Below are 19,331 nucleotides of genomic sequence, written 5' to 3'. Positions count from 1 at the left end.
CTAGTTCCCCCCCCCCCCATCTCAGCTTGTTCATGTCACAGCGGGGAGGCAAGCATCATAATACGGATTGTTTCCTGGCTGATCACATTCTGTTGTCACCTAGTGTCTGAAACGGTGATTATCTCCAAAATTCATATGCACATTCCCACTCTTGTTCATTTCAACCTGTGAAGCACAATATTCTTTATTTATTCTCATCAAATGTGAGCTCCTATGAGGAAAAGCCACAATCGCATTTACAAAATCAAAAATATTGTGCTGATTTTTTAAAATGTTTACAGGTTGAAGTGGACAGTAGTAGGATTACATTTCAAGCATTTTTTGGTGCTGAAGTTTTGTTACAGCGCCTCATTTGCTACAGGTCAAGAGGTGTCAAGGTCACCTTCTCCTGACCTCCTCGTTGCAGTCGCACACTGTCCATGCAAATTTCAAACTCCAAATTTCAAATTTAGCCGTGGAATGATTCGGAGCACCAGCGATGAAACCGACCCTTCTGCCAAGTGTGGCCGTTTTAAAGAACCTAATTTTCGAATTCATGGTGAAGGGAGTACCCAGGTGGATTTCCTGGTAAAATCAAGACATGGAGGGAGGGGAGGAGGCGTGGCCATATAGCTTTTTTTATTGATTTCTCCAAAACAAAGTGGTACATTTGAAAATTCAAGCTTCGGTAATATTTTTTTCCTGATAAAAAATGTATAAACTGAGTTTGCTTGTGAAAATGGACCATCCTGGCCTGATGATCTGACATGCAGTTGGATGTTGAAATGTCAGTAAGATTGTTACCCTCGAAGGTTTTGTATTTGATTGAAATCTGGCATGTTCAAGAAAAGTTTGTATTTTGTGTTTTTGAACAAACAGGTTTCTGAGATGTAATGGTGTGATCGAATATTGGTACTTTGTTATCAACAAGTACTCACACATGTAGGAATCTGTTCATCTCTTAATTAGACAAACAAACACACTTGCAATGAATGAATTATAATTTTCAGACCAGTTAAGTCAAATTAGAAAACCACATCACACCTCATCCTCTCGCCGTAGTCTAAACTACAAACCAGGGGTTGGCACCCTAAATACTCAGAGCCATTTGGCACCATTTGCCTCAGAAAAAAAACAAACGGCGGGAGCCACAAAACCCTACTAACATGTATTGTTTTCTTTTTTTCCTTAACTTGTATGGGTAAAAGCTGTAGTGTTTTACAATTACGAAATCAGTACAGCAAAGGCAAAGTTTTAGTTCTGCATTAAACAAAAACTCAATTTGGTTGCAGCTTACCTTCAAATAAAAATGTCCATGTCTATTTGCGTGCTCAGACTATTGACATTAAAGTGAAATGATCCGCATGCAGTGAACCAAAAATACAAGCCTTCTGTGTTTCATCATTTCATCACATGTAGAGCATGTGGTCACCTGACGATATTTGCAAAATAACCAATGAAAATATTTATTTTACCTGGTTATTGATTTATTTTCTTTTTTGTTTCTGAACCTGAACGTAGAGCGTTGGGACATCAGGGTCGTGAGACGTCACCTTTGCATGAGTGTAAGCAGTCAACTGTGAGGTGTGAGCGATGTTTGTTTTTAATATGTAGCATGTAGAATTAAATGCTCAGCTTTTTCCAATGACTTTGATATAGTCCTGATTTACCTGCATGGGGTCAAATAGCTCAATTAATCCTGGCGCCCAGTAACAGCGGTTGTTAAGCATATTTTGAGCAGCAAAAGAAGCAACGTTTTATTTGGTATGATATAAGACGACCATAATTTTCGGATTTAGAGACAGATTTGCAAAATATGACAAATCAAAAATACGGTAAATTAAATACCAATTGTTTTGCAAAGACACACTGAGCCTCAGCAGAAGCACGAAAGTGCCGTTTTTATATTTTGTTGCACAGTCGCCAACTGAAGACTCTTTGGCCCGCAAGTCAAGTTGATATATGAAATATGAAATATGAAAACAAAATGAAAATCATTGAATGCTTGTTTTCCTCTTCACATGCTGGAGAGGGCACACGGAGGCTCTGCCCTCCCTGTCTTCCCTGAACGCACGTCGCACGTATTGATTGCAACTTACCAAATTTTCACCCTTGACCAAGCTCACAGTGGCGGCCATTTCCACATTAATTTTGGACGTAACATGTTTGAAGCCTTGGTGGAGGCACAGTACGTGCTTCCTGAGTGCTCTTGTTTGTCATGTTGTTGTAATGCTCGTGCTTGTCTAGCTAGCTGCCGTGCGCTTCAGGCGAGCTAACAGGAGTGAGCACGGGGACATTAATATTTGTGAGCATGATTGATTTTCAGACCATCTCTTGTAGCACACACATTCAAGTATGCTCACTTAGTCAAACACGGGGCTATTTTTTAATTAATCCTTAGTTTACTTATGCATCATTAAATGAGTGCTCTTGGCATTAATGAAACCATCACAGTGTGCTCTTCCGTTTAAAGATGATTGGGTGGTTTGTCCCCAAAAAATTGAAGAAGCTTATTTACAAGTGGTCGACTAGCATCCGTCTTAGACGCATGTGTTGTGTCTTTTTAGTCGATGCATTGAATAACAACGTTGTCCACAGTTTTGACACAATATCTGGATTAAAAACTGCGTCTGTTCATTTTTTTTATTGATCAATAACGGACGTTTTGCAGCAAGTACTCAATTTTATTATGTGTTGAGTTCCATTTGTGAGGAGGATGCACTTTATTTGTTAGATGGGGCTTATACAGTACACAGCATAGAGATTAATTTACAGTTAACATGTGCTTTACTGATAGATTAATGAGAGACATTACTGCCTGCTGCACATCCAGTCCCTTTATGGTTGTTTTGTATCTATACACCAGGGATGGTGTAATTTATCATGCCTCTTGTTTAACTGCTCAGGATAATTGGCATGCGGTGCCAAAACAGTATGTACAATACCACCAGACTTAGTGGTCAATGTGTGCACTTGCTGGATCTTTTGTTCCAGAGGAGAGCGCCATCCCTCATTTCCATTATATATGTGTGAATGTTTAGTTATTGTTGTGTGTCTTCCTTCACAATATGTGAGCCTGGCCAAGCTCAGCATGCAGGCTTTCCAAGATCTCTTCTACAGTATTTCTTACAATGCATTTTGGCTTGCCTCCATACATATGCGCGAGACATATGTAAGACATACACACATAAACACTACTTCAGCCTGACAGGCCAGCAGGGAGCCGAGCACACAGCTGGATCGAAGCACAAAAGCAAACCATCTATTCATCTCCAGTTCCACTTCCACTGCCAACCAAGCCTCCGTGTCAATGAAACTAAAACACACACTGCCTAAAAGAAGTGGACATTATCTTGTCACCATGACAACACCACTTGATTAATGCACTAGAGTTTATGATGCTTCAAGTTTGGCATTTGGAACTTTGTCAGCCTTGTCCAATAGTGGTACATTTTTATGGGTCATTATTAGCCATTTGTGACTTTTAAGTATGATAGGTTTAATGCATTTATGATTTTTTTTTCAACATTATAGCCAGTAGATGACACGTTTAACCTTCACGGACTCCTATTGGTAGCACATAAAAGCACATAAAAAAAAAGAAAAGATTGGTGTTGTTTTTTTCCAGACATGTTTTATGAGAGTGGTGCACCCTTTTAGCGACATAAACAAAACTGTTGCAAAGTGTCAATGTTATATACATTCAATAATAATAGACTTTCCTACACCTTATGTGTCTCTTATTATTGCATGTTTTTTCTTTGAATAAAATTTAAGCAAGAATTATAGAGGAGTGCAAGTATTCTTTGTTAAAAAACTTATAAATAATCATAAATTTAAAAAAAATCATAAATAATAGCAGACCTTTGCACAGAAATGATTCATAGGAACTGTATATTTTTTTCATTAGCGGGCAAAACTACCATAGGAGGCACAGGGTGGAATGCAGTATATTAGAACTTAGACTACTGGGTCAGGCATGGACTATTACAAAAGCACATTATTGGCAATATTCACATCTTTAAAGGGTTATTGACTGCATGTAAATGTGGTCGTTGTGTAAATAGAGAAATGCAAAAACTAACTAATTACTTCTCGAGAAAAAACATTTTGCATGCACAATATGTTTTTATGATAAGAATTAATATCGTATAATTAGCATTTTTTACATTTTAAGAAAATTTTTCCTTTTCAAGAGTACAGAAATTGTACAATTATCCCAAAATGACCCTTATATAATACCGCAGTGCCTCATATACATGGGACCTGACTGATGAGTTTGTTGAGGTACGAGGCGTTATTTGGCCGATGTTTTTGGTTTTGCTTTGCTTTGTGCAAGTGCAAATTTGAGAGACGATGTTTCTTTTTTTAAATTATTTTATTTAATCCATCCAATCCATTTTAATTAGCTCTTAAAATCAGCAGTTTTTTTTCTTACATATTTTTGCTGATTTCTATTGTATTTAACATATTACAACATAATAATATATATAGATAAAAATTATATATATAGATGATGAATGATTTTTCTCACTTTTGTTAATGTAAAACTGTCAAAATGTTCTGCTTTTAATGTTGTAGGCAATAAGACACCAACGTTTTATTCGCGATATATTTTTTTCTCTCTCTCTTTTTTTTTTTTTTCATTAATCAGTGGCTGGAATTTTACTCAGCCAAATATCGGGATCAGCCGCCAAAAATACATTATTGATTAGTGAAATGATTATCATGGTAAAGGAATCAAGTTGGTGACAAACCACATTATTCATTTTTTCTTTTCTCAGTTGTTTTTTTTTTTTGTCTGGAAGAATTGAATCCAAGGTCATATTTGAAATTAAATATATAGAATAAACAAATTCCTGATTGTGTCACACAGCCTTTTGCTCATTCAGCCTGCGTAATATTGTGCGCCTCTCCCAGTGAGACTTTCTCTATATGCCACAGCTCTTGGATCTGTACGTCATGTGATTGTGTGCACTGTGGCCCGTGTGTGTTTGTGTGAACATGCAGATGAAGCAGAAGGGCAGCCAGCTCCCCCAGTGGGTGGGAGGATGGGGGTCGACGTGTTGTGGGCTTGTTAGTTTAACACACAAACACCCTTTGCCGCCTTCTTGGCACGCGTTACTTCGCCTGCTGGGAGCAACGTCCATTTGGCCGATCCGGTGCTGATGACGAACCACCTTTTGGCCTCTGTCGTCAATTGTAATATGATGAAAATCTGTCAAGAAGCACACTTGCAAAATCTCGTGCGTGCTCTGTAAAGAGCGTGTGAGATAGTGACCAACCATCCGCCCACTTTCACATCCTCACAGCACGCGGTATGTCACTCTGGTTAACATTTGGAGATGGAGAAGGCTCTTGAAACCACACATGCATGCACACGACATTCTGATTAGCACAGCTGACCCACCTGGTTTGACCCGGTATTTTGGCTAGAGTAGGATAAAGAAAAAGACAAAGTGATCGATGACCTTGAAAAGATTTGTATGGCATAAGCCTGTGTAGGGTCCCCTAATGAGGATTATTTAAGGGGAACCTCCAAAATTTGGGGGGAAGCATATGTTCTAAGCAGGGTTCAAATGTACTTTCTATGGCATTTGACTCTTAAGTTACTCTCGAATCTCTGTTTGTTTCTCACACTGGTTGTGCTCTAGACTGTTGCAACGAATACCTTCATTTGCACAGCCAAACATACTAAACGTCATTCCGTAGCATTTTGGCATACTATTTAGTGGAAATAAGGAAGCCACTGCCAGGGTTCAAATGAGTGAGAACAAAGCATAGCATAGAATTGAGCATCGTTTGAATCTGAATAATTCCATTAAGATGATTACTCTCAGGTTGTTTCATGTGTTGCTATTGTATTGCGTGCATTGTTTGCTTCTTTTCAAATCGTTGTTGCTTTGTTTTAAAGTTCTTACTTCTTTCACACTGTCCGAGAGGCAGATTTTGTGTTATTCCTCGTCATTCTTTTTGTGATGTCCAAACTACGGCCATTCAGTTTTACTGGCTCGCAGCACAGTCTAAAATTACTTTTGACACGGCCCGTATCTTTTGCCGGCATTGTCCTACGGTACTTTGCTTCTACACTTGAGTGGCAAGGCGGGACAAGAGAAAAGGTTTGTTCTCGGCGGTTGTGGAGCATATTTTGAGCAGCAAAAGAAACAATGTTTTATTTGGTATGGTACAAGATGACCATAATTTTCGGATTTAGAGACCAGATATGCATATGTTGTCAAATCAAATTTACGGTAAATTAAATACTGTTTTGCAAAGACACATAGAGCCTCAGCAGAATGAAAGGGACATTTTTATATTTTGTTGCAGTCGCCAGCCTATGAGTCTTCGTCTCCCAACTCAAGTTTTCGCATTACCGCAGTAATTCATGGGAAAACAAAAGGAAAATCATTGAATGTTTGTCATCTCTGACTTCCTTGGTTTCAACCAATTAGTCTTCATTCGATAGTGCCACCGACCATGACAAAATCTTGTAAAATCATTGTGGTTTTGCTTTATTACTTTGCTGGTATATTTCCCCAATTAAATGCTTTATATATATAAAAGCATTTAAGTTTTGTGTTAAATGAAAGGTGTCAAAGCAGCCCTTGGCTCCTTTAATTTTTCCATATGTGGACCTTCAAAGTTTGGACACCTGGTTTAAAACCAGTTATTTTTGAATGAACTTTATTGGATATGTACTTATTTAACTTATTAACTATTTTTACTAACTTTTCATAAAAAATAAAAAAAAATCATTGATTTTCTCACAGGGTTATTTTTAACTAGTATTAATATCAAATTATGAACTTGAATTTGTTTTAAAAGTTTTTTTTTTACTTATACTAGAACTTCGTTTTTGTAAACCTCATGAAAATAAATTCACACATGAGTGTGAGTGAGTATACACTCAGCTCCCACTGATCGGCTCAGGTGCTGTTTCGACAGATAAATCAGAGCAATTTGGTAACTCAGTTCAGATTAGCAGCAGCTGCGGTGTGTGTTTACAACATGCCTGTTATGGACACGAGAACACACCTATAGAAAATATCGTACTTATGTTAATGTTAGCTGGTTGTTTGCAACCCACCATTTAGTTGTTAGATGGGTTGTTGGGTTAGTGTTGGCAACACACATATTTTATTTATATTTAATTTATTTATATTTAGCACAAAAATTCTGACTTGGATGGGAGGGAGCACCAAACTCGGCACTCCGTTAACTTAAACACGTCATGGAACCTCCTTTGCACAATATAATCTTATTCAAAGTGTTGCACTTCATTTCATTTAACAAAGTTAAGACACTCTTGATTGGCGGATGCAACCGAGCGACGCCCGCGTGTGCACACTTCTTTATTGGTTTCTTCTTATTCGGGTCGGAGGATGAGGCACCATAACAGAGAACCGGAAATTGAAAATGCGAATGATACTCAAGACTTGATGCCCAAGCATATCTGACTAATTATTATTATTATTAATTATGATTATTATAAATTGTGTTTTTTCCATAAAAAAAAAAAATCATCCGACTGCGTAATGGAAGGAATGCATTAATCAAGAGTGCCTCTGACCTGTGGCAAAATAGATGAATGAATGAATCAGTGGATAAACATCTACACGCTTAGCCTTTCAGAGAGTGATGAGGTGGAGGAGAGCAGCGTTCAATAAAAATCAGCAGCGGATTAGCACCAGCGCACACGCTGGATTTTGGATTCCGTTGATCACGCTTCAACGGCCTCATCCAGTCTGACCTCGCCGCTAACCTTGGCATCCTCCAATATTTCCTCAAGTGACAAGGCCTCACCACTCGTATCCAGTGCCAGCATCTTTGGGTCCAACAATTCACACTCATTCCCGCGGCCCCTTCTCTCTAAATTAGAGTGCTCGTAGGTCCGTATCCAATTTCTCCCCTTTAATCAGGGAGACAAGAGAAAAGGTCTGAATAGGTGTCGACACGATGGTAAATGTGATGGTAAAAAGGCATGCCGTATTTTTGAAGGGCTTAATAATTGCGTAATAATACATTTGAGGATTATAATCTTGATGAACCAAACTGTCGATACTGACTTTAACTTCAACCAACTACAATGGTGCCTTGAGATGAGTTCAAGTAGTTATGTGAGCACACTCATAAATCTAAACACTGCAATACTTGCAATACTTTCACCTCATCATTGAAATTAATTGAAGTGACATTTATCTCCCCAAATGAGAAAAGTTGCAATATAATGTACTTATAACAAATAATAACATAATGATACCACGAAATAGAAGGTAAATTTTAAACAATCCATTTTTTTCTCCAGTTTCTCCAGAAATTGTGCTGCTGGTTTTAGTATGTGCTTTGACCACCTAGCGACAGAACAATACAGACACATGAAGATAAATAACTTTGTAAGATGCAGTAATAAAAAATAATCCATAATACATTGCTGTGATTATCGGTTTTTTTCCCACCTGTCTATATTTGTTTCTTGTGTACAATTAGCTGTAGTTTTCAAGGGTTTTGACAGAGCTACACCCGATGTTCTTCATTAACCCATCAATGGCGTTTTGCGTTGTGCATTAAGCTAAACTGACTCTATTATGATAAAACTGCGTGGTTAAATAATAAGTCATTAATCATAAATTGTGTTTTCTTTTTAGTATCAACATCAACTGGGAGCCGCCACAAACTACTCAAGGCTTTTTTTTTTTAGGGGGGGGGGTGTTATTTATCTGCCAAGGTGCTGCTTGTAAATTAATTGTATTTGTTAGTTTTGGTTGTTTCATTGTTTGCTAGTATGTTGTTCAGTTGGTGTTGGTTGATAGTTTTAGTTTTGATGTAAAACCATAGTATGGTGACCAGTGACTTACCTACATCGGCATTGTGTGATCAAGCAACTGTGAAGTTAATGTGTCTGCTTGCACTGCTGTTCGAGTTTTCAAATAAGCCGGCATCATATTTGAGGGGCCGCGCTGCAGGAGACTGACTGACTGACAATGACGAGAGAGAACCTGCTGTGTTCGATGGAGAACTTACTGTTCATTTTGGATACAGAAGACGAGGACTTTGATGGATTTGTGTATGGGTACAAATAAAAAAAATAATGTGAGTTCATGATTAAGTACTTAAATAAAGTACAACCGATCTCAGTTTTTCTCCCGCTGCCTTTTTAAAAACATACAATGCTATCTTATGTTTTAACATGCATGCATGCATGCTAAGCTAAGGTAAGTTTTGACATGCCTGCGCATAACAACAAATTACTGTAACTTAGTTAAAGATTGACAAACAAAAACCACACATTCATATGTTTACCTTTTTATTGGGTTTAATCCCTTCTTCTCCAACATTACCATCTGTCTTGAAAAGATAAAAGCCCCTAAAACAGTATGTCCTGAGTTCATCCTTGGCCGGATGACTTTCATCTGACAAGTTTCAAGGACAGCAGTCGGCATCCGCCACTCACCCCCCCATTTGCAATCTTTCTATTAGAGCCTGCAAAACAAACAGTCTAATTAAATGTGGCCTTGTGTGATCGGGTGGGCCTGGAGCTTCCCACTCGTTGTTAATAGGTTGGCCTTCTCCTCCTACTTAGTGCTTGGGGTCACTGCAGTCTGTGCTGCAGATTGCCCATTAAACCAAATGGCTATTGGCTTCAGCTTCAGTTCTCATGACTCAGGGAGCACAAGTCACATTTATGCACTTGAAAAGCAATCGCAATTGTATCTCACAAGCTTTACAGCATGAAATGCTGTGCTTGTGATGTGTGTTTGAGGCAGTTTAGAACTATCTTTCTCTCTGCTCGTCTTCTAACTGCCAACGGCTAACCTTTTCCAAGTTGTCCTGACTCCGTGCTACTGGCTGTCAGTTGCCTTTCTCACCTTACGCTATCCAGCAGCCTGGTGAGCGTGGCAGTGATGAATAGAGAAAACGCTGCTTTGACTGATCCGGTGCCACTCAAAATGCGCCCTCAATTATGTCAACACGCTAAGCAAGTGTCTGCGTGTCAGTTTTGCATTTGAGGTCAGGAGAGTGTATTGTTTAAATGTAGATCCAATGTAACTCAAAATGATGGATGTGATGTCACTGGAAACATCAGAGGGTTTCTTAAAAGTGTGGTTACTGGTTGCATGACATTACGTTACATGACAGAATGACAATATTTCTCTAAACATCTGCCTTGAGAGACACGAGAGCTGAACGATTATGGAAAATAATCTAATAGTGTTTTTTTTTTTTAATTGCAACTGCAATTATGAATTGTGGTACCCCAAAAATCGGCAACAATTAAATTAAATAGTTAATATTTCTTGCTGGCTGTATATGCCTGCCTTATGCGCAATAGTGGTGATCTGGGTCATCTGCGATGTAAACAGAAGCATTGTGGGTACTGGAGTGTGATGGCTACCCGGTGTTAGCAAGAGAGTCCTAAAGTTTCGGTGCATTTCACCCACAAATACTTATGATGCAAACCTCCCTTTCATGGCAGCACAGCGGGGATGCTCGATCACCTAGAAAAGAAGCACGTTGTGGCTGATGCCTTTTTTTATTCTGAACCTGTGTCACACGCCTTCCTGTGTGGAGTTTGCATGTTCTCTAAGTGCTTTCATGGGTTTTCTCTGGGTACTCCGGTTTCCTCCCACATCACAAAAACATGCTTGGCAGGTTGATTGAATGCTCCGATTTGTATCCTAGGAGTGATCGTGAGATGTGACTGGTTGTTTGTCTTTGTGTGCTACGTGACTGGCTGGCAACCACTTCAGGGTGTACTGTGCCTATTGCCCGAATACAGCTGGGTTAGGCTTTTTCTCATTAACTTTTCTCATTCAGGTGCAGCTGCGCCCTCTAGCATCAGGGAGGAGTATCAATACGAAGAACTATAGAATAATTACATGGTATCGTTTTTATTAATCGATATGTATATGTACCATTATTTTTAGAACATCCCTAATGAACAAAATCATCACATATATATTTCATTTGATGCCAATTGTCTTTGCTTTGCTTTGTTTTAACGCTTTAATTTGGTTTGTTCAGGATTGAAATGTCTCAATGTACCCTGTGAACTCTTTTGCTTGTCTGCACACTTTTGACCTGATTTTGTTGAAAGCCACTGTGATATGTGGCTGCTGTGCCTTATCCTTAGATTAGTTGGGATTTGTTCCATAAGAGTGGGTGATAGAGGCATATGTCTAAGTGCTGCACCGGGACGAAAAGAAAGGAAAAATCCTTATGCAATCTGTGAAGTAAAGTCACCAGAGGGTCTTTTGAGAAAAAAAAAAAAAAACACGAGTAACCGACATGTTCTTTTAAAATCAATCTCTCGTCATCAGTTTCTGTCTTTTCTGATTCATTATATTTTGTTAAGTTGAGGACATGTTGTTAAATATCGCTAGAAAGGACAGCTGTGATCAAAATGTTGTTGCGGGAGGTTGCCAAGGTCACAGAGCTGTCAGTCAGAGTTAAAGGGAGCGGACTATATGCTGTCAACTTAGCGTTGCGGTCTCGCACTACATTTCAGGTCACTGGTGCGCTGCAAGAGAGTACGTACGACGCACCCATGCATACGCATGCACAAAGTATAACTCGACTTTATTAATACATTCACACTGCAGGGCTGCCTGCAACAAAGACAATAATTTTCAGTTTGGAAAATTGTGACACAAATCACATTTAGTGTCTATCAGTGTTTGGTGTGAACGCGTTACAAAAGTAACATGGCCGTAACCAAGTAACATCGCGATTTACTACTCTCAAATTTGAGTCTACTACTGAGTCTGGTAACACGTTACAAACTTTGAGACCATAACACGAATTAAATGAAATATTTTGAAAGGAAGTGCATCTTACCTCGTCACTTACTGGGTAAGGCTACGACGTGATGTAATTGTCACAATCAGAGTTCCTACAGTCCCTGCAAACGTAACGCAGCAAAGTTGAACCGTTTTTTTCTTTGAAGCGTTGCATTGGTATTTACATGATCATCTGCCTTCCTGATGGCTGAGAAGTTTTTATTTGTGACACCAATCACAGTCGGTTTCATAAAATAAAGAGCAAAACATTCTCAAAATATAAGCAGGAATAAACCTAAGTAAAAAATGACAGCGAATAAATTGCAAAGAGCTTTTTAGGTGTGATTTTAATCAAATTTGTGCCATTTAATGCAGTATGTAAAACTGTGGTCATTTTGATTGGCTATTCACAATCAACATGCAAATCGTCTGCCTCGAAGCCAAAGACGTGCAGTGGCATTGGCCAGCAGATTTTAAAAAATGGACAAAGCGTCAAAACACCAAATATCATCGCCGATAATTGGCCCGGCTAGAAATAGTGCATCCCTCGTTTCTATGCCTGTCTGTTCTTTACGTAAAACTTTGGGGGCCGCTGTACTGTGCTGAAAAATATCAGTAACAATCACAGATTAATCAACTTTGACTGTCGTCACATTACGTTCAACTACAGAAAAGTTGCATTCCGTTAACCGTTCAAAAAGAGAAATATCACTTCCATTTGATCGCAGGATTGGAATCGAAGAACAATAAAAAAATTACCTATGAGAAGAGTGCAAACCATTTCATTTTTGATTGTCCCTTGTTTGAATCTTAGCGTTGTTCTGAGTATGCTGGCAAGGATTGCCTGCTGTGCATTAGACTGGGTTACTTTATTCATCTTCTGGGTTTATGGGCTCATCTGCCTATTATCCCGCAAGATGAATGAAGTACAGCATATCATCATCTGTCAATACCAAACACTTTTAAGTGGTGTCATAAGGGCTTTTTACTATTCCAAACTGTACTGCTTAGTGGAAATGAGATTATAAAACACTACAATGCAAATCGAAAATCACTTGGGGGGGGGGAGCAATAAATCGTCTAATTTAATTTTTAGTTTTCAATATTCACTTTGAACAAAACGGATGTTCACCAGGCGATTTCATTCAAATGTACTGCGACCAAATTCACACCGAGACTTAATTAGACAATACCTGATCTGAAGATGTCTCACTCGTGTGTGTGCCGCTGCTTGTTCGTGTGCCTGTGCGTGGAGCACAGACGTTCCCTCTGGATCGTTTGGCCTTGAAAAAGAGGCTCCTTTCAGCACTTTGCATCTTTTGCTGTGTGCATTCGTCTGTGAGTGTGCAGAAACACTACAAACGAGCTTGAATTGCTTTATCTATTTCTTCTTAAACTGTCCTCTTTTTTTCCCAAGCATCTGTCTCTTTTTTCATCCCGACAGTACGGCCTCAGGATGCTTGTGAGTAGGCGAGGAGGTGCTCTTCTATCTGATTGAACTGACTGGATGGGGAGGCAAAGCAGGTGTACAGCTGACAACGTGGCAATTAAGTCAAGAGAGACAGAACCATTTGGTGGTTAAATAAAGCTCCCACTATCCTCACATTCAAATCGTCATGCATTTACAGTCATGTTGTGGTGCTAAATATAATTCTAAATATAAGCCTTCATGGAAAAGGTCAAAAGAAGAATTATGGTCATGTATGTATCACTTGAATATGATGCTGAAACATTGGCTCACAGAAGGAAAAGAATTTTGGAAAATTCACAAGCTTATTTTTTGGGGAAAAACAGTCTGGTAGATCCCTTGGACGTGCTTTGGGTTGCACGGGGAAGGTTCTGATTTGCTCATAACTATATATGGAAAAACACTGATAGTAAATCCCAAAACAAATAATTTCATCTTTTTTTTTGGTTGCTGTTTTTACACACAAAAAACCCATATGCTTGGCAAGAACGAGAAGAAAAAATCACAGCCAAATGTCTTGTGAAAATTGACCACTGGTGGAGCAAGTGAGGAACAAGCATGCAGGTAGCAAAATGCTGTGACAACAAAGAACAATAATTCAGCATCTCCTTCTATCGCTCCTGCATTTAAAAAAAACTTGGCGATGCAGGAGACTGTACATACAATTCTTGGACGGTTTGGAGGAAACCGCTAGTGTTTATTTATTTATTTATTTATTTTTAAATGTCCCAATGTGATGTTTTTTTTGCCAGAGGCCATGCTGCATTTGTCCACTCACCTGCGTCAGCAGTGTTGCCTCACGTTTGCCCTGTGGCCCAATGCAGCAACATCCGCATCTCTTCCTCTTTCTTCTTTTGGTCTAGCTGTTGGTTCCCCTCAGGGAAGGATGAGAGCCACTTGCATCAAATCACTCAGGAGCAGCACAACAAACGCAAGACAACTTCAAAGCTTCAAGTTATATTCCGCGCCCTTATTGTAGAACAAGCAGCACTGCCACCATAGATGCTGTTTTCTATCATCCGTGTGGCTAATATGAATGGGATGATGAACTCAGTTTGCTTCTTTCCCTGGGCAAGTCCGTCTCAACTTTACAAATTGCCACATTTTCCATCTCTCTCAGCTGTGCTCCTTTAGCTTGCATTTGTTAGGTAAGCAACGGTAAAGGGATTTTTGTTTTCTCAGTACATTAAATATATTTGAGCATTTTGTTAATACAAACAGAAACCCAGGCTTGCTTTTACAGGCTCAATGTGACAAAGTTCTGGTTACATAATAACACCTTAAAATGTTGACATTATAAACCCTTGTTTCGTCTAGCACTAATTCTGCATCTGTGAAGTGGGCACCTGGAGAATGCCTTCTACCTGGATCGTTTGTGTCTGCATGTGGACAAAATGAAACAAATGAGTTCCAACAGAAAGCTGTAAAAGAGGAAATGTTCCCAGCTAACTGAAACCTAACCTAACCTATGTCTGAAAATCTCTTAAACAATGTGCACGTCAAAGGACCCGCCGTCAGAACGCCAAAATGTCCAACTTGTCACAGAGAGATGAACCAGATTCCCAAACAGGCAAAAATCAGGATGTGCTAGATTTTACACCCAAGCGCAGCTGCACTGTCTCCAGGAAATGAGCCCAATCGATCAACTACATTGCCGTGCAAAAAAAGTGCAGCCATACAAACCATGAAAGTAAATGTTAAAATGCTCGACGTTGTTCTTTTTTTTTTTCTTTTTTTTTTTTAAAGTTAAAAGAAACAAAATTTAAGTCGAAGCTATTTGACGACGCCATATTTTTCAATTCTTTTTACCGTGTCTCTGTGTCAAAGCTGGTAACGCGCTGAGCAGTTCATCAGCAAAGTCTCGCAACGGCCATTTATTCACGTCTTTGTTTGCAAACCCCTCGATGATCGATAGCTATTTTGTTTGTGCGAGCGCGTGTGTCTGTGTGTGCGCTGCTACATTTAGCCTTATTGACTAGGTGTTATTTTAGCCACGCTACATCAGTCAGACATTTCTTCTCATTTGTCACCGGGTCTGTGACACATATACATCAATGGCGTGACGTGCTTGTGTGATTGGCGTTGGCTGAGGACACTCAATATAGTATCGATCGGTGCACCCTGCCTCATGCCATTCACTCAGCAGGCCACGGCATCAGTGCTCCCAATTGATTTATGGACCCCATGTGACAAATCCCTTGGAAGCGACGTCCATGAAAGTGGAATATTCAAAAGCAGTCACTTCTTTCTAGGAAGTTTAAGCTCCGCACATGACCGTCATCTGCTTTGGATCCATAACATTAAATCACTCGACCGTGTAGATTATTAGTTTCTCAATGGTCACCAGACTGAGTGTGTTGGATACCTGGCAGGCTCTGGCTGAAGGTATTTCTACTCTAATTTGTTGCACTTTGGTCAAGTAGTTGATTACTTAATTGATCAGCATGTGTGGTGAATAGTTGTGCATTCACAAATGATGTTTGGAACTTTCTTGCAATAGAATTTCCATTAATTTCCACATTTGGGCTCGCAGATGGTATGGTGGTACAGCCGCCTGACTTGTGTGCAGGCAACGTGGGTTCCCGTCACCGAGTGACGGGGTGAATGTGAGTGTAAATGATTGTTGGTCTCTATATGTGCCTTGTGACTGACTGGTGACCAGTTAAGTGTGTAGCTCGCCTTTTATCTGAAGTTGGCTGGGATAGTTAGCATCACCCTGTGACCCTGTAGTGTTGAACATGGTGTATTTTTACCTCCAAAATATGATATCTCATTGTTGTCATTTAAAAGCTGGAAAATAATAAGCAAGTTTTAACTGGCATCGATAATGACTGTAATCTGTCACATTAGCTAATGAAAATGAGTGTCCTTGTTGTGAATGGTGCACGTCAGAACTATTCAACCAACTGCCTGACCTTTGCAATATCGTTAACAGTTCTGCTCTGCCTGCTACAACCTTCTAGCATAATTTTCCTCATTACATGCACTATCTGTTGCTAATTTGTATGGATTTGACAAAATCAAAGAATATTATGTCATACATGCATAGTGGTCGCATATAAAAACAGATCATTTGATTAGCTCAAAATTCAGTTGATCAAATCTCAAAATAGAATCAGACAAATTGAGAGCCAGAGCTTACGTTTTATGCAAATTCATTTAAGGAAGAATTGACCTTGAGGTGCATGCGCAAGAACTTGGTAGTTGAGAATAATTGAATTACATCATATGAGTGGAATAGTTTTTGTCATCTATATCCTGCAGTAACGGTTTTCTCAGATATAAATAAGGCTCGAATAAAAATCTGATCAAAATTGGATCTCAGCCAATGTCACTGCAGTCTAAGATGGACAGATTGCAAACCAGACATCATCAAATGTGTCATAAGTGATATAACACAAGCACACACGCAAGGACGCACAGGGCTGCAGCTATTGAATATTTTTAGAATTTAGTTTTAGTTTCCCAAGGGTGAATCGAGTAATTAGATAAAAAAGGCTGGTACATTATTACGTTGCAAACACAACAACGTGCATGTATTATTTATATCCACTTGGGGTCCGTCCTCCATTTCAACTGTAGTACCGGATCTGAAGCTTTGTGTTTGATTATATAAGTCTGTCTGGCCTTGTGAGTGACATGGGTGTCAAGAGATGAGAGCGTAGAATTCATCGACTGCTCGTGAATGAATGTGCTTTTTACGTGTTTGTTTTCTTTCGATTTGATCGATAAAGTGAGTTGTTGTGGGTTGTGTCAATGCTTGACCGCCAGTGGGGGCATTACAATATGCTCTCACTAGCGGTGTTAGGTTCTAATTTAGTTAACATCGATATGTTACCTTGAGTTGGTGATTATAGACATGCTTTTGTGGAGCGCATTGCAATGTATCTCCATTGTTATGTCTGAAATGATCCCAATCTTGGGTCATTCAGTTTTTTTATATGCTCTTTCCTCATGGCTTGCCACCAGAGCACCACGTTATTTCTACTGCAGTGACATTAGCACCTCTGAGAAAAAAATGAATGCACTGAAGCTTTTAGGCAAAGAGTTTGCTTTGACATTTCTTTGTAAACAATTTATACGAGAAATTTGATGAATCATTGCAGTCCCTGTGCAGCATTGTAACTCTCAGAACTACAAAGATAATGCTGTTGTTTATTTTCACTTTGTGAGTGGCACGGTGGATATGTCGGAAATTGAGAGTAACAAATAACGTAATGATATATTGTGTCATACTTGATTTGAAGGTTGGATGTAAACTATTCCTCTTGCCTTTTGATCCCCAGTTCAACCGGGCATCCTCTGGTGTTCTGAGGCTGAATTCTCTCCGGGTGGAGATGTCCAAAAGAATCATAACAGAAATGCCAAATCCACCTGAGTTCTCAACCTCGCAGTGCATTGTGAGCCACAATAACCTGCAGTGTGAATACAGAATCGTCTTTCGTCCGCATACTTGCTTGTGGGGTCTGAGCAACGAACTTCATTCAGACCCTGTGGTCCTAACCAACGCAGAAGCGAATTATACAGATGTACGACTCTCTGAGTCTCCATGCTGTCTTTGTGAGTCATTCACATATGCATGAGCCTGCCAGCTTTAACTAACATACGCATTCATACGCAGATTTAGTTGGCATTTCCTCGCCTCTGTCCTGATGAGAGTTGGTGTGTTGTTATCTTCTATCAGCCTGCATTGTGGATGCCCATACATGCCTCGCCAAGTGACAGTGATAGCTTGTGAAAAGTAAACCTCAGACCCAGCCTCCGCAACATTGTCTCGTGTCAGAGTGGATAATGGACTGCAATGCTTCATGGGTAAAAGCCTGGGTTCTGGGTTTTATATTTATCCCGATGCACGTTCTCCAAATTGAGTAATTTCATGGCTCATTCCTGGGCTTCGCGCCAGGTATTGAAGAGTGGAGGCATCACAGATAACCCTTTGCTTCACCTCCAACCTATTAGAGCACAAACAAATGCTAATCATTTGCAGATGTACCATCAACTTGTTGGAGGTTCATGCAATTTCACTGCTGGTACCATACTTTTTGAGTCAGCTTTAACGTCTTCTGCAGGCATGAAATCACCCCGTGATGAAGTTTCACCCACTTTCAGGTCACAGTGCAATGACGATGACAGTGATTGCTTCTAAATCTGGGCCAGTAAATAGGAATGTGTTGTTTGAGTTGAATAAGAGGTGCTTGATGGGGGGGAAGACGATGCTGAAATGCAGCTGAAATATACCAATGCACTCTTCAAGCCATGCCTGCTATTAAATGCATTAAGCAACTCTATCCTTTAAGTCGATACCAAGGTTATGCAAAAATCCAACAAAAAGTGGACCGACCAAGTCAAATGAGTAATGTTAATCGAGTGTGGGATTTGGCTCGGAACGACCTTCCAAAACGCTGCACCAAACTACTTAATTACCTTTTGTGAAGAAATACCTTTGAGATTTAGCTGCCGCTCTGCACAGTAGATATGCTCTGCTGCCATGAAGACTTGATATGAGGTTACACTTCACTTGGCGGAGGTGCTTTGACCTCTCTACCGTCTGTCTGTTTGCATCTCCAGACACATGCACGCACAACCACACACACACACACAACACCTGTCTATTACTTTGCCCTTTAATTTTAGGGGTCTTTACCTTCAACTTGGCCTATCAACATTTCCTACTATGTTCTGTTTTTTGCAGAGCTTTCAAAAATGCATCCACTTTTACAGAGAAAGACTTGATTATGCTTAAACCGTGAATTTAACATGGATTCAGCTTGAGCCCTTATGGCCCGTTTCAGGTTTTGAGACTCCATATACAACATACTACACTGTATTATTATTATTGAACCGAAAAAAACATGGCGTGATTGTCACAGGAGAAGCGCATTTTCACAAAATGGAGGACTCATGTAAAAATAAGTAGAAGAGTATTAGGGTTAGGTTGGTCCACAAATGTTCTTCCGGTTGTCTGAGCATAGTAAAAAGTCTTACCAGCTGCCTGAACTCCCAATACTTTATTTTTATTCTTTGACACACAGAACAGGTGTCCTCATGATTCTTCCTGCCTTTTTTCTTTTTTTCTCCATCAATCAATTTTCATTCCACGACGTCTC

At 39.6% G+C, this 19,331-nt stretch overlaps 1 protein-coding gene across 2 annotated transcripts in view; it reads left to right on the top strand.

Annotated features, from left to right (window-relative positions):
- LOC148340633 (sterile alpha motif domain-containing protein 10-like) overlaps nucleotides 1–19,331 on the top strand; it is a 54,027-nt gene that overhangs the window by 2,172 nt on the left and 32,524 nt on the right. The window contains exon 1 of one of the 2 annotated variants that reach the window (XM_088292297.1): nucleotides 15,476–15,609. The exons of the other annotated variant lie outside the window; for it this stretch is intronic. Within the exon in view, the coding sequence (XP_088148423.1) occupies nucleotides 15,561–15,609 (49 nt within the window). The 5' untranslated portion in view covers nucleotides 15,476–15,560. Of the gene's footprint in view, nucleotides 1–15,475; nucleotides 15,610–19,331 lie in introns of those variants that run through there. 2 annotated transcript variants of the gene reach the window in all.

Source organism: Idiotropiscis lumnitzeri, chromosome 3 (assembly GCF_059441095.1).
Source record: "Idiotropiscis lumnitzeri isolate Australia: NSW breed Sydney's pygmy pipehorse chromosome 3, RoL_Ilum_1.0, whole genome shotgun sequence".
Taxonomy (NCBI): Eukaryota; Metazoa; Chordata; class Actinopteri; order Syngnathiformes; family Syngnathidae; genus Idiotropiscis; species Idiotropiscis lumnitzeri.
The sequence above is the reverse complement of the archived record's forward strand: the minus strand, read 5'-3'. Positions and strand labels throughout refer to the sequence as shown.